Source organism: Heterodontus francisci, chromosome 46, assembly GCF_036365525.1.
Source record: "Heterodontus francisci isolate sHetFra1 chromosome 46, sHetFra1.hap1, whole genome shotgun sequence".
NCBI classification, from domain to species: Eukaryota; Metazoa; Chordata; class Chondrichthyes; order Heterodontiformes; family Heterodontidae; genus Heterodontus; species Heterodontus francisci.
The window spans coordinates 17,934,440-17,962,112 of record NC_090416.1 but is presented as its reverse complement, the minus strand read 5'-3'; the positions used below and the strand labels follow the sequence as shown (position 1 = coordinate 17,962,112).

Sequence of the window (27,673 nt, the reverse complement as noted above, 5' to 3'; positions counted from 1 at the left end):
ACTTTAATGAGATCTGTAGTATCTCTGTAATACATTTCCCCCCACCCCCTGAAAAAAAAATCTGGAACCCAATTGTAACTTTAAATCAAATAGTAAAGATTAACAAACTTTTATGCAAGAATTCCCCTAGATCTTTTTCTAAATTTGATTGTTTTCTGTTTTTTTCCCCAACATTTTCTGCAAGATTAAAAAAAGTGTTCGCCCTTGCGTTTGTATTTTGATCAGTTTGGCAGCTTGACACACAAGAGACATGCTTGGGTCTTCAAACCAAGGCACAGAGAAATTCCCACAGGTAAAGTTCCTCTGTCTAATGTGGACATGCATGCTCCCTCCATAAAGGAACACACACCCTTAATGTATTATCACCAGACACTATATAAGGACAGACTTGCAATTCGCGACCTCATCTCAAAGCGCTTTATAGCCAATGAAGTACTTTGAACTGTTATAGGAAACCCACTATACTTTGTTGTGCAGTGCACTTCCTGTGTAACTCTATGTTCCCAGTTTTTGAATTTTGTTCGGTAGGAGCGATTCAATGTGTTCTCATTTTACATTTGGCACTGGGTGCTGATCTTCTGCGCTACTGCACACACAGTACGGAGAAGCAGCGTTAGCGCAATTACTTCAGTGAATCCAGTGGCTGTAACCCGGCGATGCAGTTTTGCGGGTCTGTCTTGTCTTCCATTCCCTTTATGTTGATGCTCCCACAGTACAGAGAGCTGCTTGTCCATTGCACTCAGCAATCCTGTGCCTGTAAATTTTAGCACTGCGACTACCGTCCATCGCCAGCGGCAGGCCTGTAGCCAGCAGTTTCACGGTAGTATTCTACAGCTAAAATTGTTCTGCCAAGTTTGGCAAGACAAGAGGACAATTGTGCATCTGGGTGTTTTCACAGTTCAAGTGGGCCTAGAAAATTTTGCAGCCGCCGTTAACGCTTTTCTTCCATCCCAGTGCATATATGATGAAAGTTGCATGGAGTTCGTTTTGATAAAACGAAAGTGAAACTGACTAAGATCCTTACACAAGTGGACTTTGTGAGCAGGAAAGGTGGAGCCTCTGCCAATCAGGCAATCAGTATATGAGGAGGCTCTGTAAACTCCCCTCGGGAGAATAAGTCACTTCCCGTTAGCAGGCAGTTCGGACCAGAATCAAAACTGAAACTGTTGAAGGCCTCATTTGAAGGGACGATTAAAAGCAGTATCAGGGGCCAAGAAAATACAGCCAACTCTGCTGAAAATCAAGTTGTATTCTTTTATCTAAAATTGTTCCATTTAGTCTTTCTGACTGCTCTATGAGAGGAGACTCGTTTGTCACTAACTTGTTTTTAAGAGGAGTGAACTGTACTCTGGGAATTTAGCAGTCAATGTCCTTTGCTAGAGATCAAGTTAACTTGACATCTCAGTGTCTTCTGCAGAAGGAATTAGCTACATTTTAGGCTCCTGAAGCCCCAAAGTTTCACGTAGGGGTTCATCTGACTTTCTATGACTAGGAAGCCAATTTTTGCTGTAAAATCTACAATCAAGTTCATTTCCAGCAAGGCCGAGACAAGATTCAAAGCTGGAACTGCTGCTCCAAACTGCAGACCCTGTCGGTGTATCCTCTCTGCTTAAAGGTGTTGCCGTTCTAGGGTAGCACCATTTGACCGCACTTGTGCTCGCTTTTCCAGGAGTGTGTTCAACCACAGGTACTTTAGCGAAGCTTGTTAATTTTTGCTGTGATTTTAAAATTAATTCTAAGATGAAGCCATTTTTTCCAGCTGGTTTCCTTCTGAGGAGCAGTTTGTTCCAGATTTGTTTTGCTAAGTATCTGACAATCTAAATCTCTGTGCTCACTCACTGTGGTGTGTGTTGGTACCAATACACAAGCTGTTTTTATATCACTGCATTGGTGTTGGCTCCTGGCATGCAGTGTTTGCACAGCCAGTGATAGTAAAATAAATATGCCAGGAACAGGAGGCTGGATGATCTATTTTTACTGGGTCTGCTGGCCTGAAAGAATTATAGAATTTACAGTGCAACAGGCCATTCAGTTCAACTGGTCTTTGCCTGTGTTTATGTTCCAGACGAGCCTCCTCCCAGCCCTACTTCATCTCATCCTATTGATATGTCTTTCTATTCTTTTCTGCCTCATGTGCTTCACCTTAAGTACATCTATGTTATTTACCTCAACCACTCCCTGTGGTAGCGAGTTCCACATTCTCACCACTCTCTGGGTGAAGAGGTTTCTCCTGAATTCCCTGTTGGATTTATTAGTGACTACCTTCTATTTAATTATATTTAAGGCCCCTAGCTTTGGATTTCCCCCTCCGCGCCCGCCCCTCCCCACAGTGTGTACTGCCTGACTGTGCGAGGCCCACACAGTGGGTGTCTGTGGCATTAGTGTGATACTTCAACATAAAAGCAGGTTCAGCGTAGGGTAAACATTGCATTATTTAAGTTCAAATCCCAACAGGCTGGCTGGGGAATTTTTAATTCAGTTAATGAAATGAATCTGGGGTTAAAAAGAACTATGGCTACCACATAACTACTGAATTGTCATGAAAGGCCAACTGGTTCACTTTAGGGAAGGTCCTTACCTGGTCTGGCTGATGTGTAACTCCAGACCCACAGCAATGTGGGTGACTCTTAACTGCACTCTGAAATGGCCTGGCAAGCCATTCAGTTATTAAGAAGGTGACTCACCACCACCTTCTTGAGCGTAATTAACAATGGGCAATAAATGCTGGACTTACCAGTGACAGTCATGTCTTTTGAATGTGTAATGGAGCACCTGGTTCAAAATATTTAACCCAGGAAATATTGGAGTTAGCAAAACCATTTTTTATATTCAAAAATAGTTTGGATTGGTGCTGGGCATAAAATAAGTGTATTAAAAAATATATGTATATTTTAATTACAGGATAAATTTCCTTTGCAAGTTTTTAATTCCCTGCAGTCTCCTCTTGACAGACTGTAAGATGAGTCCGATTCCATCAGAATTAGTATTTGTGGTGTTCTTGTTCATCTGAAACTTGACCCCATTTCTTCCTCCATCACCGTTCCCAGGTTACCTGACCTGAAGGCAGCTGCACCCTGGCAGTATCAGGATTGTGTTGCCTTCATTGCTTTCCATCGTGCTGTTTCTAGAATTTTAATTGTTTTGTTCTCTGGAGGGATGTGAAGACCAGTAATTGAAGCAGTAGGTTCAATGTATGTTCTTAATTAAAATGTAATTGTGTAACAGGTGCTTGTAGGAATCCCCATTCACTACCGTCTCCCAGCTCTGAGTTACTCTCCGACATTTCCACCCTCCTTCACTACTTCTGCCTCTTCTCTGAGAGTGGTTAGAACATGGAACTCACTGCCACATTGACTGGTTGATGGCTCAGCATGGATGCACTTCAGGGGAAGCTAAATTAATACATGAGGGAGAAAGTAACAGAAGGATGGTGTGAGATGAACTACAGTCGACACAGGCTCCTGTGGAACATAAACATCAGCATTGTTAGGTGGAATGGCCTGTTCTGCGCTGTAAAAATTCTATGGTTGTGAGCATGTTGCAAAATTCTCACTAGCCAACTGCCCTGATTAATTTGCACAAGGCAAAGATTCCAAGAACAGCATGACGGGGAGGCATTTACTGACTTATACCGGCTGGCAGGTGCCTGCTGGCAGCTTGACACACGAAATTACAACATGGAAGCAAGCCACTTGGTCCCACCAGTCCATGTCTTTAATCCCCCTTAAGGTGCATTTGTACAATGTGCTGTGGGTGACTGAGGACAAACTCCAGGAGGGTTCCAGCAGAACCCTGGGCCTGAATATTACTGAGAGCTGTGATTGGAGACAAAACAAAACACAGACCCTTCTTCTGACTGCACCTCTGAATGTTCAAAAGGTGTGATTGCAGAATACCTTTCCGTGTGTGTGCTGCTGCACAAATTTGCTTTTGAATTGGGTTTGTTTATACAGGATTTTCTTCCATCCTAGAAGATGCTGAGCTTTGCTGATGCCAGTAACTCTCCAGTACGTTGCCCAAATGGCTGTCCTGCCTGACCATGAGCCCGTGAGTGTCCACTGGTGTCACAGCCCATCCCGTCCTCACTCCAAAATGTTCGCGCTCGCTCGACCATCAGGACTGGGAACTCTGACTGATTTTGTGCTGTAAATCTATTCTGTGCCTGTAACCTTGATTTTCTTGTTTTTTTAGGTGTGTGCAGGTGATTTGATCGATTGGACTAAGATTCTGGTTCCATCTGCATGCCCTTTAGTGTGTTGAGAAAGACGCACCCCACTGCTCTTATTAAAGAGCTATGAGCAGAGGTAGCGGTGGTGATAGAAGAGCACGTAGAGGTAAAGCAAAAAGTTTTCATCAGTATAACCACCCACACGACCAGTACAACTACAATCATCCGACTTTCATCCCCTTGAATCAAGGAACGGGATTTGATCATTTTCGAAGCCAGCAGATCCGGTTTCTCACCGGGCAAACTGCACAGGCACCTGCCTATGTACTTCAGACGCTAAACAGGAACCAGACGTCGTGCCAGCAGAAGCAGCGAGATTTCCGTTCACCGGGTTACAGCTATCTGCAGAGGTCCAAGAACTGGAACAGCAACTTCGCCCAGCAGCCAGTTCGTTATCCCCAGCCCCCAGCTGCCCCTGCCCAGAGCGGGAACAAGAACTCTAAGACTGACAAGGAACTAAATCAGCTGTTCTCGAGCTTTCAGAATCTCTCACTTGGTGGAGATAGCCAGCAGAATATTGTGTGCATTTTGGGCGAGCTTAAACCAGCCGAAAGGTTACCAGCGCGTAAAATTGCCAAGCAACTCGGTATTCAGAAAAAAGTAGTCAACCACATCTTGTACACTCTTCTATCGAAGAAACAAGTGAGCAAGGAGGGTAATTCACCCCCTCTGTGGTGCCTAGCAGCCCAAACTGAAGCTAGTGCACAAGTTGCAAATCCTGAAAGCCAACGGTCGTCGCCCGAGGGCACAGCTTTACCGCTCCCGTCTGAGGAAGAGGAGCAGGTGTCCGAAGACGAAGACAGCTCTGAAGGTAGTATGTCTAACCTATCCAACACGGGAGATGGCGAAAGCCAAAAGAGCAAAATCTTTTCCTTCCTTTTGGAGAAGGAGAAGGCCACTGCCCTAGAGATTGCTAAAAATATTGGGCTGAAGTCAACCCGGCAAATCAATCCTGCCCTTCACTTATTGGAAAATCAAGGCGATCTCTACAAGGAGTCTGCAGTTCCACCAATTTGGACCCTTTCAGACCGAAAGAAGGATGTTCTGATAAGGAGGAGGAAGGTGCATGAATTGAGTGAGTCCAAAATTGGGACCGTGGAGACATTACCAATAGCAGTTCCAGGTGAAAGTGATGTTTGTCAGAAAGACATTGAAGAGGTCAAAGTCAAGGAAGAGGAGAGTATTGGGAATGGCCAGGAAGTTGCCCTTCAAGGGGAAGTAAATGTTTTGCAGCCCTTGTCCCCTCCTGCTCGTTTGCTACTCAATGTTAAGGTGGAGACCAATACAGCCAATCATGCTGAAGCAAACTACTATGATACTACCACGGGAAATGGCCAGTGGGCATCTGACGATATCCCTGACGACCTGAACATCATCAATCATGTAAGTGGAGCTGGGGAGACAGTTGGTTTGCCGCAGGGTGTGTTGGCCGGCAAGCCCGGTGCTGATCAACACCCAGCACTTTCACCGACAGACAGGCTTCGTGCCTGCCTAACGAAGAACCCAGTCAGTGGCCTCATGGAATACTCGCAGGGCTCAGCGTTGCAGTGCGAATTCATCCTCCTTGCCCAGACAGGGCCATCACATGACCCTCGGTAAGAGAACTCTTTACTCGTCTCGTGTGCTGACTTGGTTGTTGATGTGTCTTTCTTCCCCAAGTAGCTGAACCATACATGCCAGAAGTATTCCTGGTCTGTGCAGATGCTGAGGCAGCAGGAGTGCCGAATGTCCCAGGTTAAAGGAGGGAAGGCGAACTGCCCAGTGATTCTCTCGGTGTGTGTGCACACATTGGTGAACCACAAGTTCATACTTGATTAATGCTGCCTCTGATAAAATAGCCCGCTAACACTTAATATCGAGCCTCAAACAGAAATGGCTACTTTGGTGTGGTGAGCATTGGAACATGAGGCCATTCAGCTCCTTGAGTTTGTTCTGTCCATTCAATTAGATCATTGCCAATCAGCATCTCAACTCCACCTACCCACTTTGGTTCCGTAACCCTTAATATCCTTGTCTAGCAAAAACTTATCAATCTCAATTTTTAAACTTTCAGTCGACCTCCAACCTCTCAGCTTTTTGGGGGAGAGAGTTCCAGATTTCCACCAACCTTTATGTGAAGAAGTGCTTCACATGTCACACATGGATGATCTGGCTGTTATATTTTTTAAGGTTATGTCCCCTTGTTCTGGACTCCACCCCACCACAAGAAATAGTTTCTCTCTATCTACTCCCTTGCTCATGAGCATCTCAATTAGATGATCTCTTGGATCATGCATGGAGCCATTCCCAAATAGGTTGTCGATGTGCTCAGCAAAATCGAGCAGAGAAAGAAAATGTTTTTGAAACTGGGTGACTCAACTGGTTGGTGAACTTGTCCTTTTCTAAAACCTCTAGAGCTTGGGTTTGAATGCACCCCCAGACTGATAAGAGGGAAGGAGGAACTCGCCCAGGCAGCTGTTTTTCACGAGTATCTAATCAGTGTGTCAGCAAGATTACTTGACCATTGGCGGTCGAGAGAGGGGAGGGGTTGGTGGGTAGGAGTGTGAGGGATGGCTTTGCACTGGAGTCTGATTCTAACCTCACCTGTAATCTCCTTATTCCAACCTCTCACTGGAAAAGTATACTGGAAATATACAGCAGATTTTATCAGCATCTGATGAAAAGAGCATGTTTGGCATGGACTCCCTCCTGAATTTTGTGTAATAGCTCCCTTTCACCTTTTTTAACGATTCTTGTATCCAGGTTGACTTATATATTGAAAAACCCTCTTGTTCTCATGTAGCTGCTTCTCTGAGAAACTGTGGACAAATTTGAGGAATTGCATGGTCTGTGTGGCTCAGCATCACGCTGGATGTTGCACTGACGCAGTAGGGAAGCTTTTCACTTCTGTTGCTCCTGATGCAGGTCTGAATCAGGCTCTGAGAAACTGGCCTGACGCAAATCCCTTGTAAATTTCAGGCAGATACTTCAAAACCACTCAGCATATGAACTGCTGGGGCAGTTGTCTTGTCTCGCCCTTCCTCTCCACACCCCTGCCCCCACCCAGGGAGTGAGAGCAAAAAGAAGACCCCCAAACGGGAGATAATCCGCTTTGAAGTTTACCTGTCGGTAGGTCTTTAGAAAGCTGAGTGGCATTCAGTTTGAATGGATTGGGTGGGACCTGGAGCAGATCACAACCAGTGAGATCCCAAGTCACTTGGTGACTTGCACTCATGTGCCCAAGACATTCTGTGGGTCCATGTTCAGGAAACTGGGTGATTTCAGAATCAGGATTTGATGTAACCAAGGCGTCGGACCAGGGAACAAAATACAGTTCCGTATATCAGCCACTTTCTACCCTCATCCTTCTTTAAAACAACAGAGGAACTACAAAAAAACTGGAACTTTAACGGAAAATACTGGAAATATGCTGCTGTTTTACAAGCATCTGGAAAGAGAAAATCTCCCGTGTTCAGGCGCTGATGGGTCTGCTGTGTATTTCCAGCATTTTCTTATTTCACATTTCCAGCATTGGCAGTTTCTTGGTGTTTCCCTAAAATGGTGAATAATGTGTTGCATTGGAGAGGGGCTTTTGTCTCTACATCTGGTACCAATTAGAGTAGAGTGCACCCTCCAGCTGTCTGATAGACTGCAGGTTCTCTTAGAAAACAGTCGAGTACATGACCTGCCAGACTGCCCAATGCATCGTGCTTGCATTACAACCGCGATGACGCTTCAAAAGTACTTAATTGGCTATGAGATGCCCTGAGGTTGTGAAAAGCGCTGTATTAACAGAAGTCTCCTTTCTTTTTTTCCTTCTTTCACTGACCAACTCTTTTCCCTCATTACTAAAGGTTCAGGATGCAGGCTGCGATAGGCGGCAGGAAATTCCCTCCAGCCGAAGCCAACAGCAAGAAAACGGCCAAGAAGGATGCCGCAACCAATGCTCTGAAGGTGCTGCTGAAGGAGATTCTGGGTGAAGATGTCGAGATTCCTCCTTCCTCACCGCATCCTGAGCCTCCGGTTGCTATGGAGGTTGGTATAGTGTCTGGTTCGATGCAGGCTGCACCCTGTCACTGGCTTCAGAACGGTTTTGCGATTCGGGCAGAGACTGCTGACAATTGTTGCAGTGAGTTGGTCTCCAGAGTTCAGGCACCAACAGGGAAGCGTTTGTGTCTAATTTCAGCCATTCCCCTCCCACTCTCTGAAGGTACCATCAGCCCCTGCCTTTGACTGATTTTGAGAAATTACTGTTTTTAAATCCAGTACAAATGCCACTGTGACATCTCGAAACAGTGCGCCAGGGAAAAAATCTTTCAGCAATGTCCTCCTATTTTACATAACAGAATATTATCATTAACTTCTGAACACATGAAATTGGCGGGCAGGAAAGACCAGCTGGTCCATCAAGCCTGGCCCACATCACGATGGCTGGGCCATCATTGGCTAAACACTCCTCCCCCCCCCCCCCCTGACCCTTCTGCTCACACCTACCCTCTCAGTCTCTGCCCTCTTAATCTTCTGGAAGAGGGGGCAAAAACAGGACTAATAAGGGAAAATGTACTCCGGATAACTCCTCTCTGACCCCCTCATGCGATGGAAACCAGTCCAGGAGATTATGAGGGTCGAGTATTATCTATAAAGACACTTGCCGTCTTTTTTATGTGATCTTTGTCCCAGTGAGAAATGGTTGAGCTCCCTCTTGAAGATGAACAGAGAGTCAGCACCTGCCACACCAGCCAGCAATATATTATATATAATATATTTCAAAGGATCACTACTATGGGAAATGAAGAATCACCCGACATCCAGTCTATTCCTACTCTTAGACAGTTTAAACCCATGTCTCCTGGCCCTTCCCATTCTGTTAAACTGGAATAATCTATCAATAGGGATGCTGACCAGTCCTTTCATTCTTTTATAGACTTCTGTCAGGTCACCTTTAAGTCTACACTGCTCAAAAGTAAATAGACCATGAGTGCTACAAATTCTTTCTTTATCTACTATGTCCCATCCTTTCATAATTTTAGACACTCCTCTGAGCAGGAGTGGCCACTCAGACAGACAAGACATCGCCAGGTTTCTGTTGCATAGCTCCTGCTGCAGAGGCCTGTGCTGGTGCACTGCTGGGTTACATGAGGATGGTACGGGATGTTAATTGTGTGTCATTGGTTTGATTATATGCAGGTGAAAGGTGTTCATTGGGCTCTTAGTTGAGCACTTATAAGCAGACGCTCACAGAGACTGGTGGAGGGTTTTGATTGAGGCACTACATGTTTGTGATCCTTTTACCCTGCACAATGAATGTGAAACTGAGTAAATATAGGCTCCTGCATTATCCTTCCATAACCTGCTTTCTGAAATTTAACATGGGATATGCAGGCTGTTTCATCACCCATCCCCAGGGCTGATGATCTGCCATCCTCTTACCGATTTGCCTTTTGCCTTATTGAGTGAAGATTTGTGTCACAAGCAGTGTTCCCTTAATAAGCATTCCACCACCAAGCAGGCAATGAATGGACAACAACTCTACTGAGGGTAAAGAGGCACTGTTCTCACAGCCTTTGTGTTGTATTATGATTAGTTCTACGTGAAAAAAAATTTACATTTCTGTCTGAAAAATAATCTGGGTTAATTGAGATCTTCAATGTTTGATTAAACCGGAGAGGGATAGACAGATATGCTGATAGGGTGAGATGAAGTGGGGTTGGAGGAAGCGTAAAGACTGGCACAGACTACCTGGGCCAAATGGACTGTTTCTGTGCTATATGTTCTATGTAACTTATCATTGTTTGGTAATTGTGTTTCTCCAAAATGTATAAGATGCTTTTTTTTCTCCTCCCCACTCCTCCACCCAGTGTGCAGCTGTTCCAAGTGAAGTGAAGACTGAACCATGTACTGTGTCTCAACCCACACTGCCTGCAGGAAAAAACCCAGTCTGCATGTTAATGGAATATGCACAGAAGTCGGGCAATGCCTGTGAATTCCAACTCCTATCACAGAGTGGTCCTCCCCATGACCCCAGGTATTTAGCAACAGAAGCTCTGAATGCACAAAAGACTTCTGTAAAAAATAATTTGCTTGTCAATCTGAGGGATTTTGAGTGTTGGAAAATGGAACCTTTCCCATTTCAGACAGTAGCATATCAAGCTAGCATGATGGTTATGTTACTGGACTAGTTATTAATCCAGAGGCCGGGTCTATGATCCAGAGACATGAGTTAGACTCCCACTATGGCAGCTGGGGAATTAAAATGTAATAAATTAATTAAAATCTGGAATAAATACTATTATCAGTGATGGCCATGAAACTACTGGATTGTCATAAAAATCCATCTTGTTCACTAATGTCCTTTAGGGAAGGAAATCTGCCGCCCTTACTCACTTTGACCTGTACGTGACTCCAGACCCACACCAATGTGGTTGACTCTGAACTGCCCTCTGAAATGGCCTAGCAAGTCACTGAGTTGTATTCAAGAAGGCAGCTCACTGCCACCACCACCACCTCAAGGGCTTCAGTTTAGTGACGGGCAATAAATTCTGGCCTTACCAATTCACATCCTGTTAGTAAAAAAAAAAGCATCTGTCTGTCCCATCAGACACTCACAGGGCAGGTACAGCATGGGGTTAGATACAAAAAAAAATGGGGTTAGATACAGAGTACGGTTCATGTTTACCCATGGTACCATTTCCCAGTATGTGTTTACATTTCAAGGAGAGAAAGTTGGAAAAAAGTGGGGCACATCATAACCTGTCAATGTAATTGCTAGAAGTTTCACACATGGTCGCCTTGGTTTTCCGGTTGAATTTAGATATGGGGACAATGTGTTACATCGTTTAAAGTTTCTCTGTCTTGGGTGTTCCATTTCAAGGGCCAGCAGTTTCCTATTCACCTGCAATACTGCACACTGGAATTGCATAGGATTCTCCGACATTTCCTGTCAAACCAAAAGGCAGATGTTAGTCCTACATCGTGCTAGCTAAAACTAGAGGAGTTTTATTTACCATGAGACGAGTTACAGAAGCAAAGATGTAGGCCGATACTAGACAGCACCAGGAACAATTTGTAGAACGCACAAACAGTAAGGACTGTATGGTAGACTCGTGTGCTCTCAGCTCCTTTAGGCAATCTGTTTAAAAAGTGACAGTTTCTCAAAATCAACCAGCCTTACAGAGGTCAGTGCATCTGACTGGGCATTAGCTACTAAAAAAAAATGCTGAAGCAAGAAAGCTTCTTGTATTTCCATCTCTAAAATTCCTTTTATAAAAGAAAAACCTGCATTTCAATTGTGCCTTTCACAACTTCAGGACATCCCAAAGCACTACAGCCAATGAAGTAGTTTTGAAGTGTAATCACTGTAATGTAGGAAACGTCGCAGCCAATTTGCACACAGCAAGCTTCCACAAACGGTACTGTGATAATGATCAGATCACCTGTTCTTGAGTGATGTTGATTGAGGGATAAATATCGGCTTGGATCCCCCCCTGCTCTTTGAAATAGTGGCCGTGGGATCTCTTACCTCCACCTGAGAGGGCAGGCAGGGGCTCAGTTTAAAGTAGCATTCAAAAAACAGTCCTCCAACAATGCAGCACTCCCTCGGTAGTACACTAGGAGTGTCAGTCTGGATTTCATGCTCGGGTCTCTGGAGTCGGAGTATTACCCACGACCTACTGACTCCGATGATAAGAGCCAACTTTGAGTTTATTGCGGATGAATTGTTGTGGCGTCACAGCAGTTGTTAATCACATACCCATTAACAAACTTCTGTAAACATAACTCCTGACACACAAATTATTGGTTGTGATGAGATGTAAAGTTTTGCAGGCCTGGATCACAGCTTGTAACCTTTGAGGAGAGTTAGTTAATCTCTTAAACTAAATTAGGATGGAATATTTGGGTCCTCTTGGATGAAGGGTTCCCTGTGTTTATTGTAATACATTAGAAATAAGCCACGCATTTCGATTACGTCCTGTATTAGTTGCATTCCTTGTACAGTTTTTACACGCTTTGCTTTACACCTGCATTTTGTGATTTTGTTTTTTTTTTTGAAATCCTGCTCTGTAGGTTCACCATCATGGTTAAATTGGGGAACGAGACCTTCCCAGCAGCCACGGCAAACAGCAAGAAGCTGGCCAAGATGTTGGCAGCAAAGGCAGCTGTCCTCAACCTCCCGGGAAATTCTCCTCAGTTTCCTTCCAAGGTAAGCTGTGGACCCACATGGCGGCAGTGTTGACTGTTCCAACTCAATGGTTATGTTGGGGGGAACGGGGCAGAGGGGTAGGAAAGGAGGATGTGGAGTACAGAATTAACAAGTGTAATATCACCCAATGGCTGTATTGTTCCAAATTTCCCTGCCCCATCCGCCACTCTTGCATTTTACAAGGTTGCTGCAGTACTAAGCTGTCAGCAACATCAAGCAATGATTTTCAAACCGTTTGACACTTCAGGTGTAGTGCCTTCATTGAACCTGCTCAAGGGTTTATGCAGGGAGCTAATGTTCTCCTTCCAGGTGCAGTCTGTCCTGTGTATTTTCAGCTTATTCCCAGCAGTCTTCACACTGGTTTCTGCAGTCCCTCTTCCCCACCACAGCCCACTTCCCAAGATGGTTACTTCATCACTTTCATGTACCATTGAGAAGTGAGCTTCCCTCACATAGGATCATAAGAAATAAGAGCAGGAGTAGGCCATTTGGCCCATCGAGCCTGCTCTGCCATTCAAACAGATCATGGCTGATCATCGACCTCTATGCCATTATTCCCCCCCTGTACATTGGTACTTTGCACTAATCCCTTGCTGAGGAGACAGACAACCTGCTGGCCCATTCTTCCATTGAGCCTTGTAACTCGGCATAAATATTTCTTCTGAGCGTTATGCAACCACAAGTGTGTCAGCTTGTCTCCGTCAGTAGTACTTCTGCCTCAGAGAGAGATGGCAAGATCGAGCCGCATTCCAAGCGTAATCTAGGTTGATACTCTAGTTAAACAGAGGCCCCACCTACCCATTCAGGTGCATTTTCAAGATCCCATGACCCTGGTTGAAGAGAAAAACCCAACCAAAATCAAAACCAATTTCCAAGGCACACGCTATCAGAAATGTTGTCCCACATTTTTGTTTGTCCTTCAGGCTTCTCCACTCGCACCCTTGCACTTTATGATCAGTCTCACTGGTGACTAAATCTCTCTTTTCCTGCCAGCCCTCAGACACTAATATGGAGAATTCTGTTGCTCAAGGCTCCATTCCATCTCTGTCAACGATGGATTTGGAAGCCGCCCAGGCAGCTGGCTTGGGAGAGCTGATCGCCTACCTGAACAAGAACCCCATTGGAGGCCTCTTGGAATATGCACGCTCGAAGGGATTTGCAGCAGAGCTCAAGATGATAGGCCAGTCGGGACCACCACATGATCCCAGGTTGGTGTTTTCTCTCCTTTTTTTTCTTTTCAAGTATGTATCCAGTTCCCTTTTGAAATTTACTATTGAATCTGCTTCCACCTGCTTTCAGGCAGTGCATTTCAGATCATCATATCTCACTGTTAATCTCCTCATCTCACCCTCTGGATCTTTTACCAATTATCTGAAATCTGATCTGCTGGTTACTGATACTCCTGCCAGTGGAAACAATTTCTCCTTATTTACTCTGTCAAAACCCTTCATGATATTGAACACCTCCATTAAATCTCCTAACCTTACCTGCTCTAAGGAGAACAATCCCAGCTTCTCCAGTCTCTGCACATTAACTGAAGTTCCATTCTAGTAGATCTCCTCTGCACTCACTCTAAGTCCAGCACCTGTTTGCTTTCCACAGAGCTTTTTGTGAAGTGATTGTGAGCCTGTGAAATTTCTGTATTTAGAAACTCTAAAAATCACCCAACGCAATTATAGACTCTGTCCTTCCAGAATTGGGTTGTGCCTAGAGAGAGCTTTTTAACTGCACAACACCTGAGGTGAAATACTAGCAGGTCTGCTTACTGGTGAGGGGAGCAATTTGAGGTGATAAATTAAGAGGATCACGCAGTGCTGAAATGTAGGAGCTTGTTATCCCGATAGTGTGCTGCTGCTAAATGAGCCTCGTGACCAAACTGTTCGCTAGGTACCATGCGTCACCTGGCGTAGCTGGGAACTGGTGCCAATTTTGGTACTATTTCTGTGAATATATCAATGCTACAGCACAGAGATTGACCCTGAGGTGTGGGGGAAAAAAATCTCATCATTCGCTATTTAAAGCCACTGTTTGACTGAGCTGAGGTTTCTCTTTTTACCCTAGTGTTTGAGATCGCATCAGTTAGAATCACAGAATCTTACATTGCAGGAGGAGGGCATTCAGCATACTGTTCCTGTGCTGGCTTTTTGAAGCACATCCACTTGTCCCACCTGCCAGATTTTCCCCCGTAACCCAACTGATTCCAGCACCCTTTCTGGTAACAGCCCTCTCTGTGTAAATTTTAGCTTTTGAGAGGAGAATAAAAAGCATTTGCAATTTCTGCAGGCACCTCCTCTATTAACATATCCTTCTATTCTTTTCCCCCTCATGTGTTTATCCAGTTTCCCCTTAAATACATCTATGTTATTCACCTTAACCACTCCTGTGTAGCGAGTTCCACATTCTCACCACTCTCTGGGGAAAGAAGGTTCTCCTGTATTTCTCATTTGATTTATTAGTGACTATCTTATATTTATGCGGCCTGTAGTTCTGGTCTTCCTCACATGCAAGCACTTTCTGTACATCTCTCCCTTTCAAACCCTTGCATATTCGTAAAGACCTCTATCTGGTCACCTCTCAGCCTTAACCTTTCTAGAGAAAAGAGCCCCAGCCTGTTCAGTCTTTCCTGATAGTTGTAACCTCTCAGTTCTTGATTGGCTTTATGACTGCCCTCTGTAGTCGATTAGCTTGTTGACCTCGCATGTGAACAGACACTTTGAGTTAACAGCTGGCATCAGATGCTTGTGGGATCATACTTGAGCCCAAGGTTAGGAGGTGAGAAGTGGATCATATTGTGTACTGCCGTTTGATGTTCAACAAGTGAAGTGATGTTCACTTGTTGGTGACCTGAAAAAGATGACTTTTTTTGTCTCTCACTATGCCACAGGTTTACGTACCAGGCGAAGGTCGGAGGCCGCTGGTTCCCTCCAGTGAGCTCTAGCAGTAAGAAGCAGGCGAAGCAGGAAGCGGCAGATGCTGCTCTCCGTGTCCTCATTGGCGAGGGCGAGAAGGCGGCACGGACGGGAGAGTTTTCCTCGGAGGTGGGTACCACAAAAAAGCACAGCTTGTGGCGTGAAGTCTTGTAACACGCAGCAGGTCCACATAGCTACTGCTGGGGATTCAATGTTTTTGGCCTCTGGGTCAGGAAGGGGCAAAATCAGACAGTCTTGATCAGATCCAACAAACCCCGGTTAAGTGTGCATGTATGGACTTGGCCCGAGGGTAGGATCTGGTACTGCTGTGATATGCCCCATAGTTGAATAGCCTGCTAGTGTTCACTGTAGTCACCCAAACCACAACCACCACCACCTAAGAAGGATAAGGGCAGATGATGCATGGGGGAATGCCACCACCTCGAGGTTCCCCTCCCAACATACACATCGTCCTGACTTGGACAAATGTTGGCCATTCCTTTTATTGTCGTTGGGTCAAAATCTCTGACCAGCTGCACTGTGGGAGCATCTGCAAGAGGGTGGCTCACCACCACCTTCTCAAGGCCAACCAGGGACGGGAAAGTAATGCTGGCCTTGCCAGTGACACCCACATCCCGAGAATGAACTTTAAAAAAAATATTTACACCCTGGCCTGAGTCAGCATTTTCTGCAGAGGAGGGAGAAAGCTGTGGGCGGAAGAGTTTGAATCTCGGAATATCTGAAATGACATTTGGCTGCTGAGCATAGTTTTTTTATTTGCAAAGCGGAGTTTGCCTTTTCTGCTGCCGTGGCAACCAAAAGCACTGTGTGGAGTCACTGGGTTATGTAAGTGGAAACCGTGCCACATGTTAGTACAATGAGCAAAAAGGGAACGGTACTTGCTGAAAATGTAATTGAAGGTTAAATCGCCTGTGAAGGATATGCTGTGTGCTGAGGCTCAGCAGTTCCCCCACTCCCCTTACGTGAGTAATTCTCTCTTTTTCGCAGCTGCCTGTGTCCGGGGGTACGATGCATGACCAGATCGCCATGCTCAGCCATCAGTGCTTCAATAGTTTGACAGCGCGTATCCAGCACAGCCTACTGGGCCGAAAGATCCTGGCAGCCATCATCATGAAGAAGGGAGATGACGATCTGGGGACGACGGTTAGCCTGGGCACAGGTACACTTTCACGACGTGTGGCTGTGCAAATAAACGGGCCGATCTTGTGGAGTTTCCCCATATGTGACTTAGTTGGGTAAATGCACTGCTTGCATGGGTACCAAGTCACTCAAGGGGGTGAAAGATATGAGCACCCATTTTAAGAAGTCTCTCTCTTTATAAATGTCAGCGTAGAGTACAAGAGCAAAGAAATGATGATAGATTTCTACAAAACAATGGCTAGATCTCAGTTGGAGCATTGTGTGCAGTTTTGGACCCCACATTAGAGAAAGCGCATTAAAGCATACAGTGTAGATTGAACAGGATGATGCCAGAAATGAGAAACTATAATTTGAGGAGAAACTTGAGATAGTGGGATTATTTACACTGGAGCAGAGCCTGGGAAAACTAGATTTAATTGAGGGTTTTAAAATTATGAATTGTTTTGATAGAATAATTGGGGAGGAACCATTGACTCTGGTTGTCGGGTCAGTAACGAGGTGTCATTAATTTAAAATCTTCACAGAGTGAGGAGAAAGCGTCGAGGTTTCTGAATACATGGAGCATGGAATGCTTTGCCGCAGTTGAGGCAAAGACCAATGTATCTTTTAATGAAAAATTGGATACATATCTAAAGCAGAGCATGATGCAGGGCTACAAGGAGAGAGCAGGGCAGTGAGGATGTGTTTCAGATTGTCCTAGAAAGTGCCAGCACAGGCACGATGGGCTGATTGGCCACCTTCTATGCTATTAACCTTTGTAGCTCAGCCCATTTTGCGAATTCGCTGCATCTAGTACAATTCCTTAGGGAATTGTGACTTCAAACACTGAGACCTGGAAGTAGTTCAGCTTCAGTTAGGGAGGCCTGTGGGCATACTCGATTTGCTAGAGGACCCTGGAGGCTGGTGCAGTTTTTAAAACATGCCTTTGCTGTTTGCTTGTTTCAGATCCTTCTCTCAGGAAGATTGCTGAGGCTGATGGTAGCTCAGCAACTTATTGAGAAGATAGATTTTCTGTTTTTCTTTTAAATAAAGAAAAGCAGGACTATTGGAAACCTGAGATGAACTGTGTCTGAGAGAAAGTAGGATACATATTTCTTTTGGTATGATAAAAGGTCCCATCCAAACCCGCCCTCAGTTGCTGAGTGACCAATTTTAAGGATCAGCATTCAGCACTCCTGGGGCAGGTACAGCACGTGTTAGATACAGAGTAAAGCTCCCTCTACACTGTCCCCATTAAACACTCTTAGGGCAGGTACAGCATGGGTTAGGTGCAGAGTAAAGCGCTCTCCACGCGTTTCAAGTGATATCCCTCAGTTTCCACCTCAGAAGTAAGTTCCTTGGTGCACGAGTGGCATTTTTCCATTTTCCTCACCAGACCTTCTCTGGCAGTAGTACGGGCAGAAAGTGTAGGTTGTCTTCTCTGCTTTCCGGTAAGATTCCAACCGGCTGCCTATAAGAGGTCCATGCCTGCTAGGAACTGGATTGAAGCTGCAATAAAATTGGATTTTTTTGGTGTAGTTATGTTGAGTTGCACAACTCCTTTTTAAAACAAAGTTGCTGCCTCAGTATTAATGGTGCTGCTTTACTTGATTGCCCCTTTTTCATAACTGTAACTGTATTTGGAAGATGTATCTGGATGTCTGCTGACCAGTGTATCCCAGGCATCAATGGTAAAATGAAGAACTCTGAATCTGTGGCAGTTGCAGGTTTCTGAAAGCCTCAGTGGTTACCACAGCTAGACCCCTGTGAGTATGTTCCTCAGTTTGCTTCCCCTTCCTCTGCCGAATTAAAGAATACAGAGAGAGAATGGGGACTTGGGATTAAAATGTTGAAGCTACCGTGGCTAACCAAACATGTTTGAAGTTACACCTATACTCAAGATTGTAAAGGGTGCTTTACTGCAGATGATACACATAGCACAAATTGGGGAGTTCAACTCTCCAGATTGCTTCCTTCTTTGTCTTCCCCTCCACTCCGACTTCTCCCCCCACCCCCCTAATCCCGCCCAATACAGTACAATGTTTTGCTTTTAAGTTTATCCAGTAGGCTATTATATCTCCTCCTCCCTGACTCTTAATCTCCGTTCTTGTGGTTTGGCCTCGTACATGAAGGGGAAAAAAATAGTACTTCAGCGTCGGCATGACGCAAAAGGAGCTGTGTCGCCAAAATAGCGATGCTGAGTCTGTGACTTAGAGTGAGAAAGTAAATCCAGATGTAAATACCAGCCAGTCCTTCGAGAATACCCCTTGTACAGAAACACTCAGTTTTTCAATTTTTGGGTTTTTTAAATGACAAGTCATTTCTGTAATCTATAAATATATTATGGAATATGAGCAATTATTTCATGTGAAATGGATATATTTAGCTATTTCTCTGTCTTAATCTCTAACAGTGTCAGCTGGGACAATGCATTCAGCAGACACGTGCAGACGTGCTCAGTAATGGATTATCATCTGTGCCTGAGCAATAAGGATTTATTGAATTGCAAATCTCCAGAAAAACAAGACCATTCCTTGAGGCTTTTAATTTTAGCTTATAGTTTCTGTAATCTTTCTCTGAACTGCACTCTGGTTTGCAAAGAGTTTCTACTGGAGCAATCCCCGAGGGGATTTACCAAGTCCAGCTCTCTGATTAGTCTCCAGTTATTAGGTTGCGCAAATAAACTGTGAAACAGCGCTTGCAATGCGGAGGTGGATTTGTGGTAGTGTGGGGGTTGTGGGGGGGTGTGTTGCGGGGTGGTGGAGGTGGGCAGAATTTTCAATTCTCAACCAATCTGAACAATTGGTGAAAAATTGGGCAGGAATGTTCACAAGGCAGCCAAGGCCGCAGCCCCACTGTGTACCAAGTTAGCTGACCCCAGCCAGGACTACACTACATGACTCTGAATAAGAGAGGGGGGAGATAAAAGGTTTCTCACTCTTGATAATTGTCCAGTGACCCCTGGGTTAGAGAGAGGGGGAAAATCAGCCAGGGTTCCTGCTCCTGATCACTGTCCAGTGACCCCTGGGTTAGAGAGAGGGGGAGAATCAGCCAGGGTTCCTGCTCCTGATCACTGTCCAATGACCCCCTGGGTTAGAGAGAGGGGGAAAATCAGCCAGGATTCCTGATTACTGTCCACTGACCCCTGGGTTAGAGAGAGGGGGAAATCAGCCAGGATTCCTGATTACTGTCCACTGACCCCTGGGTTAGAGAGAGAGGGAAATCAGCCAGGGTTCCTGCTCCTGATCACTGAACCCTGGGTTAGAGAGAGGGGAAATCAGCCAGGGTTCCTGCTCCTGATCACTGTCCATTGATCCCTGGGTTAGAGAGAGGGGGAAATCAGCCAGGGTTCCTGCTCCTGATCACTGACCCCTGGATTAGAGAGAGGGGGAAATCAGCCAGGGTTCCTGCTCCTGATCACGGTCCACTGATCCCTGGGTTAGAGAGAGGGGGAAATCAGCCAGGGTTCCTGCTCCTGATCACTGTCCACTGACCCCTGCTGGAAAGTGCATGTGTGTGGGAGTAACAGGATCAGGCTCGGCTGTGGTGCTGTTCCATGAATTGCCTGCTGTTACCTTGTCTGGTAAGGTGTGAAGGACTGTGCTTGACTGAGTTATGGGAAGGTCCATGTAATTCTATCCCTGCAAAAGTTAGAGTCTGCAGGAGAGGAGGGGGAAAGTGAACTAGAAAAATGATTTCTTGTTTTATTAAAAAAAAGTTGAATAATTTTTCATGGTTTCCAAGCAAACAGAGGTTGAATTCTGTTGCTTGTTGCTATTTATCATAGTCAGACCTGAAGCAAGTGGAGATGATGTGATCAGTCTCAGCATTCAGTCAACATAGCCTTGTGGGCAATCCTGGTGACCTGTCCGAAATGTCGAGCTTTGCTGTCGGAAATGTTGCCGTTCACTGTAACAATGTTGATTCGCTCTTTATTGTTTCCTTGCAGGTAACCGATGTGTGAAGGGGGAAGAGCTAAGTCTTAAAGGAGAGACAGTTAACGACTGTCACGCTGAAATCATCTCACGGAGGTGCTTTATAAGGTGAAGTATTTCTGAGGGAAGGGAGAAGGACCATGTTAATGGGCTTTGTGCTGTGGTGTTATGACGAAATCCTGACATCACGTTGTATCAGCTTGTACATTGAGAACGACCAGTTTGGTGAGGCACCAAATGGCCAAGGGCTGGGGAATCATACCCCAGCAAGAGTTGACACCTCAGGAGAGGAAGGAGAACACAGCGTAGATAGTTTATATGGAACACTCATGCTGTACTTTATGCTGGTCCTGCCCAGCAAAGTTACCCAGACCTTTTCCTCACTGCACAGGCGCAGTATGTAAGTTGTACTTTCAAAGGTTATGTTTACTCTGTCCCTGTGAGCCCTTGCTTCCATTCCTTGTTCCTTCAGCTTCCTCGTTGGGCTGATTGTTGATTTGAAAGGGTTGAAACCCACGGAACTATCAAGACCAAGAGGAGGAGAGAAGGTGAGATGAGTTTGGAATTAGTGATGAAGTGACACCAAGGTCAGGCTTATAAGTTTGTAGATTTAAGAGTAGACTGGAGGAGAGAAGCAGGTTCACAGTCCTGAGGTTCCGGGAAAGAGTGATTTAGAGTAGGAGATGATGACTTGGGACTTGATTTCAACCCTGGAGAAGGGAGAGTTTGTCAGAGGAGGATGGAGTGTTTGAAGTTCCAGGTGGGGATTCTGTCAGCTCCTGAAATCTTTGTGTGGCTGTGGTGCTGAGTTGCCCACTGTTATATTGGGATGCGACTAAACTGGAGCTGCAATTCTCCCACCCTGATTGGAGGATGAAGGGAAGGCCCAAGGGATAGAGGAGCACCATTTAAAAAAAAGATACATTCTGGGAATGTGGGCGACGCTGACCAGGCTGGCATTTATTGCCCATCCCCAGTTGCACCTCGTGCAGGTGGTAGTGAGCCGCACCTTGAACCGCCGCAGTCTGTGTGGTGAAGCTACTGTTAGGGCGGGAGTTCCAGGACTTTGATCCAGCGACAATGAAGAAACGGCCAATATCTATCCAAATTGGGATGCTGCCTGACTCAAAGGTGATGGTGTTCACTTGCGCTTGCGGCCCTTGTCCTTCTCGATGTGACAGAGCTCCCGGGTTTGCCTGGTGCTGGAAAGTGTCTGTCAGCAACGATGTGGTAAACATTTCAGCAAAGTACGTAGGGCAAAGGAACGAGACTGCTCGTCAAACGACTGGATCCTGGGCTGCTTCATGAAATGTGCTCTGCCTGTTAGCTATGTTGTATTAAGCTGGCTGGAGACTGAGGGTAATTTTCTTTCCTCGTTTCTCGCTCCCCTCCACAGTATGTAATTAAAGTTGGCCTCATCTCAGCAGCAACTGTGCTGTCCAAATCCCTGCAGATCCATTTTTTTTCTAATTCTTCCACTGGGATCCTGTCATGTTAAATCCCATCTGTGGCAGGGTTAACCTTGACTCTCCTTCACGGGCTATTGAAGTGTGGGCTGTCTCCTCACGTAGCAGTGTGAAGCAGCCCCCTAACTGAATCGAATTCAGAAACTTAAAGGCATGTTTAAAGGTTATTTTTCCCTCCAGTGTTGCTCTTACGATGGGTTAGTCTGTAGCTGTGGCGAGGGGTTTGGAGGGGAATGGTGCGAGGGAGCTGGACAGCATCTCCCTGGAACAGATGGTTCAACATTGACAAACTGCTTCTGCCTCACAGATTGGAGCAGCATCACAATGGGCTGATTCTGAGCTTTATAGAGATCATTCAGTGGCAGGATTCATAAGGTGGAGTGTAGCAGGGACAGGTTGTACACCACTGGTATGCAGGATTAATTAAAGAAATTGACGCAACAAAGTAAAACATTCAGTGAAGCTGAGCCAACCTACTGTTGAACAGCTCGCTTCAGTTTTTTGTTCAATCCCTTGTGAAAGCTGCAGCCTGAATAGGAATAAATGTCCAGTCTAATGTTTTCTTTCATCTTATTTCTTTCATTCATTTCATTATTTTTCACCAACCCTGTAGGCAGGATCTGCTGCTTTGCTTTCAGCATCTTGGACTCTAACTCCTGCGCAGGAAGCACATGTTCACTTCTGACTATGTATTCCCCTCCCCCTGCAGATAGTCACAAAATCCTGGGACCCCCTCCCCCTGCAGATGGTGACACACTCCTGGGACCCCCTGCAGATTTTGACACCCTCCTGGGTCCCCCTCCCCCTGCAGATAGTGTCACACTCCTGGGACCCCCTCCCCCTGCAGATAGTGACACACTCCTGGGACCACCTCCCCCTGCAGATAGTGTCACACTCCTGGGACCCCCTCCCCCTGCAGATAGTGACACACACCTGGGACCCCCTCGCCCTGCAGATAGTGACATACTCCAGGACCCCCTGCAGATTGTGACACCCTCCTGGGGCCCCCTGCAGATTGTGACACCCTCCTGGGGCCCCCTGCAGATTGTGACACCCTCCTGGGGCCCCCTGCAGATTGTGACACCCTCCTGGGGCCCCCTGCGGATAGTGACACCCTCCTGGGGCCCCCTGCGGATAGTGACACCCTCCTGGGGCCCCCTGCAGATTGTGACACCCTCCTGGGGGTCCCTGCAGATTGTGACACCCTCCTGGGGGCCCCTGCAGATTGTGACACCCTCCTGGGGGCCCCTGCACATTGTGACACACTTCAGGAACCTATGCAGATAGTGACACACTCCTGGGGCCCCCTGCAGATAGTGACACCCTCCTGGGGCCCCCTGCGGATAGTGACACCCTCGTGGGGCCCCCTGCAGATTGTGACACCCTCGTGGGGCCCCCTGCAGATTGTGACACCCTCGTGGGGCCCCCTGCAGATTGTGACACCCTCCTGGGGCCCCCTGCAGATTGTGACACCCTCCTGGGGCCCCCTGCGGATAGTGACACCCTCCTGGGGCCCCCTGCGGATAGTGACACCCTCCTGGGGCCCCCTGCAGATAGTGACACCCTCCTGGGGGCCCCTGCACATTGTGACACACTCCAGGAACCTATGCAGATAGTGACACCCTCCTGGGGCCCCCTGCGGATTGTGACACCCTCCTGGGGCCCCCTGCGGATTGTGACACCCTCCTGGGGCCCCCTGCGGATTGTGACACCCTCCTGGGGCCCCCTGCGGATAGTGACACCCTCCTGGGGCCCCCTGCGGATAGTGACTCCCTCCTGGGGCCCCCTGCGGATAGTGACTCCCTCCTGGGGCCCCCTGCGGATAGTGACTCCCTCCTGGGGCCCCCTGCGGATAGTGACTCCCTCCTGGGGCCCCCTGCGGATTGTGACACCCTCCTGGGGCCCCCTGCGGATAGTGACACCCTCCTGGGGCCCCCTGCGGATAGTGACACCCTCCTGGGGCCCCCTGCGGATAGTGACACCCTCCTGGGGCCCCCTGCGGATAGTGACACCCTCCTGGGGCCCCCTGCGGATTGTGACACCCTCCTGGGGCCCCCTGCGGATAGTGACACACTTCTGGCACCTCCTCCCCCTGCAAATTGTGACACACTTCTGGCACCACCTCCCCCTGCAGATTGTGACACACTTCTGGCACCTCCTCCCCCTGCAGATTTTGACACACTTCTGGCACCTCCTCCCCCTGCAGATTGTGACACCCTCCTGGAGCTCTCTGCAGGTAGTGACACACTCCTGGCACCTCCTTCCCCTGCAGATTGTGACACCCTCCTGGGGCTCCCTGCAGATTGTGACACACTCCTGGGGCTCCCTGCAGATTGTGACACCCTCCTGGGGCTCTCTGCACATTGTGACACACTCCTGGGCCCCCCTGCAGGTAGTGACACCCTCCTGGGGCCCCCTGCAGATTGTGACACACTCCTGGGGCTCCCTGCAGGTAGTGACACCCTCCTGGGGCCCCCTGCAGGTAGTGACACACTTCTGGCACCTCCTCCCCCTGCAGATTGTGACACCCTCCTGGGGCTCCCTGCAGATTGTGACACCCTCCTGGGGCTCCCTGCACATTGTGACACCCTCCTGGGGCCCCCTGCAGGTAGTGACACACTTCTGGCACCTCCTCCCCCTGCAGATTGTGACACCCTCCTGGGACCCTCTGCAGATAGTGATACACTCCTGGGACCTCCTTCCCCTTCAGATTGTGACACCCTCATGGGGCCCCCTGCAGGTAGTGACACACTTCTGGCACCTCCTCCCCCTGCAGATTGTGACACCCTCCTGGGGCCCTCTGCAGATAGTGATACACTCCTGGGACCTCCTTCCCCTGCACATTGTGACACCCTCCTGGGACCCTTTGCAGATAGTGACACACTCCTGGGGCTCCCTGCAGGTAGTGACACCCTCCTGGGGCCCCCTGCAGGTAGTGACACACTTCTGGCACCTCCTCCCCCTGCAGATTGTGACACCCTCCTGGGGCTCCCTGCAGATTGTGACACCCTCCTGGGGCTCCCTGCACATTGTGACACCCTCCTGGGACCCTCTGCAGATAGTGATACACTCCTGGGACCTCCTTCCCCTGCACATTGTGACACACTCCAGGGCCCCATGCAGATAGTGATACACTCCTGGGACCTCCTCCCCCTGCAGATTATGACGCACTCCTAGGATTCTGCATCATGGCCCTCGTCGATATCGACATACTCCCTGTGCTTTGACGAATGAGCACAGGTCTCTGCGCAGTCTGTTCTTGCCTCCTTGCTGCTGGGTAGCATTGCTCTAGTGCCGCGGTAGGCAACTCCCTCCCCCTGGCAGTGGCCGTATTGCAGTATCCCCACTGGAGAAAATGGCACCACAGAGCGGCATGCTTATCTCATGAATTAAGAATTTATTGAGAAAAAGTTGATAGGTCGTAGACATTGAGGTACAAGTTTTAACATATTATTATAGACATGGGCAGGAGGAGAGAGGAAAATCCTTCAGCAGTGATTTGAAAACAGAAGTAGGCAATGGGTCCAGCAGCACTTCTGATGGGAACAGTTCTGTTAAGATTATGGGTGAGGAATCTGTTGTGTCTTGTTAATATTGTGGCATTTTAGAAGTTACACCTTCCAATCAGGCTGCTGCTTCCTCCACAGATTCCTGTACGATGAGCTGTTGAAGTATGACCCCGCTTCTCCAGACAACAGCCTTTTTATGCCAGCGCAGGACAACAGGTTACAGATTAAACCAGGAATAACGTTTCATCTCTACATCAGGTCAGTTTAAACTCCCATCCACCTTCCCCTTTATGTTCTATTGTGGGTGAAGCTTTGTTTGCTGTGGTGAAGGGTTCACGTACATGGGGGCCATAAGTTTAAATGAAAAAGTCAGACCTGTCTTTCAAGACCTCAGGACATTCCAAAGTTTTTTTTACACCCACTGAAGTACTTTTGAAGTGTAGTCACTGTTTAAATGTGGGAAACACAGCAGCCAATTTGCACACAGGAAGGTTCCGTAAACAGCAATGTGATGATGATCAGATGATCTGTTTTAGTGATGTTGGTCAAGGGATAAATATTGGCCCAAGGCACCTTCCAATAGTGACATGGGATCTTTAACAACCAGCTGAGAGAGCAGATGGGGCTTCAGTTTAAAGTCTCATCCAAAGGATGGCTCTTTCTACAGTTCAGCACTCTCTCAGAATTGCACGGTGGGTATCAGCCTGAATTATGTGCTCAAGTCTCTGGATTGGGGTTTCTGACCCAGATGCATGCGCAAGTATTGCCCATTGAGCCACAGCTAATGGAAGGGGAGAGCAAGAAGGTAAGTCAAGAAGATGTTTCTCATCCAAACAATAATTGAGCAATGGAATAAGTGCAACAGTGATCTAACTTTGAAGATAGGGCTGTTCCTAATGGCAGTGAAGAGATAGTGCAGCAGTTATAATTTCACGTCTGGTGCTGACCATTTTATTTGGAGGTGTTGTTCAATGGATACAAATGTGTGGAGTTCCACGAGTCTTGCTTAGCCTGACTATATGCCCTTTTTGCTGTTCCATCCTCAGCACTGCCCCGTGTGGCGATGGAGCCCTGTTCGATAAGTCATGCAGCGAGCCCCCCACCAAAGAAGGAGATGATTCGCACCACCCGCTGTTTGAGAACATGAAGCAGGGCAAGCTGCGCACCAAGGTGGAGAACGGTGAGTTCACAAACTTTATCAAGTGACACAAATATGCTTAGTGCTAACACTGGGTACCAAAAATGTGAAATGTTCATAACAGTGACATCTCTCGCTGTCTGCACATCAAGTTTATTAAAGCTGAACTTGGTTCACAGATAGTTGTCTGCATAAACTTATTAACTTCAACCAAAAGCACTGATACATGCTTTGAGTTTTAGGGCTATTTATGCCTTGATGTGGACCAAAGGTCTGAGACATGTCCTTTTGATCAGAGGTTCCCCCAGCCCCCCTCCACATTTAGATAATACTTAGAATAGTTCCTCAGATGGGAAGAAAGTCTTGCATTTATATAGCGCCTTTCATAATCTTGGGACATCCCAAATCGCTTTACAGCCAATTGAAGTGTAATGTCAGAAAGTGGTGCAGTGAGCAGCTGGTTCAGCCCTGCAAATATCTCACCTGGGGCAATGCCCGAGGCACTACAGTTGGTCTGGATTGTGGGGTAGGCATTTGGTGTTTACACTTCTGTTCGCCGTTGAATGACCCCTTTCCCTCAGTTGTGTAAATGCATAGACAGCTGAATGCGAGCATGGTGCTGATGCATCTGACAACCTGAATAGTAGGTGCCTGGCTGCACTGACATGCTGGTTTTGTTTCGCTTTATACTTTTCATTGAAGAAATACTTTGACTGGTACCTTCTGGCCTTTCCTCCTCTTATAACTGTGCATGAGCCTTGGGCATTTTTTAACGACTCACCGTTGTCTGGTCTGCAGGTGAAGGTACCATCCCAGTGGAGTCGAGCGACATTGTCCCAACGTGGGACGGGATTCAACATGGAGAGCGACTCCGCACAATGTCCTGCAGCGACAAGATCCTGCGCTGGAATGTGCTGGGCCTTCAGGGGGCTCTCCTCTCTCACTTCATCCACCCCGTCTATCTCAGCTCCATTACCCTGGGTAAGCTGTCAGCCTGGGTTGCTGGCCTCTGCACAAAACGTGGCATCAGGTCACAGGAGTTCAGATCTGAATAGGCAAGGAATTGACATTGTACCATGTGAGCAGGAAGATTTGCATTGCCCCATATCTACAGCACCACTGCCCACTACACCTCTCATAAAGATCTCAACTGCTTCGAGCCCAACAAA

At 47.1% G+C, this 27,673-nt stretch overlaps 1 protein-coding gene across 2 annotated transcripts in view; it reads left to right on the top strand.

The window, feature by feature from the left end:
- adar (adenosine deaminase RNA specific) overlaps window positions 1-27,673 on the top strand; it is a 56,831-nt gene that overhangs the window by 22,566 nt on the left and 6,592 nt on the right. The window contains exons 1-12 of one of the 2 annotated variants that reach the window (XM_068022650.1): window positions 1,166-1,687; window positions 4,192-5,823; window positions 8,062-8,242; window positions 10,066-10,232; window positions 12,272-12,407; window positions 13,401-13,615; window positions 15,292-15,445; window positions 16,325-16,496; window positions 20,406-20,499; window positions 25,505-25,624; window positions 26,413-26,546; window positions 27,303-27,485. In XM_068022650.1, the coding sequence (XP_067878751.1) occupies window positions 4,295-5,823; window positions 8,062-8,242; window positions 10,066-10,232; window positions 12,272-12,407; window positions 13,401-13,615; window positions 15,292-15,445; window positions 16,325-16,496; window positions 20,406-20,499; window positions 25,505-25,624; window positions 26,413-26,546; window positions 27,303-27,485 (3,085 nt within the window). In that variant the 5' untranslated portion in view covers window positions 1,166-1,687; window positions 4,192-4,294. Of the gene's footprint in view, window positions 1-1,165; window positions 1,688-4,191; window positions 5,824-8,061; window positions 8,243-10,065; window positions 10,233-12,271; window positions 12,408-13,400; window positions 13,616-15,291; window positions 15,446-16,324; window positions 16,497-20,405; window positions 20,500-25,504; window positions 25,625-26,412; window positions 26,547-27,302; window positions 27,486-27,673 lie in introns of those variants that run through there. The other variant, XM_068022649.1, reaches the window with a different exon arrangement.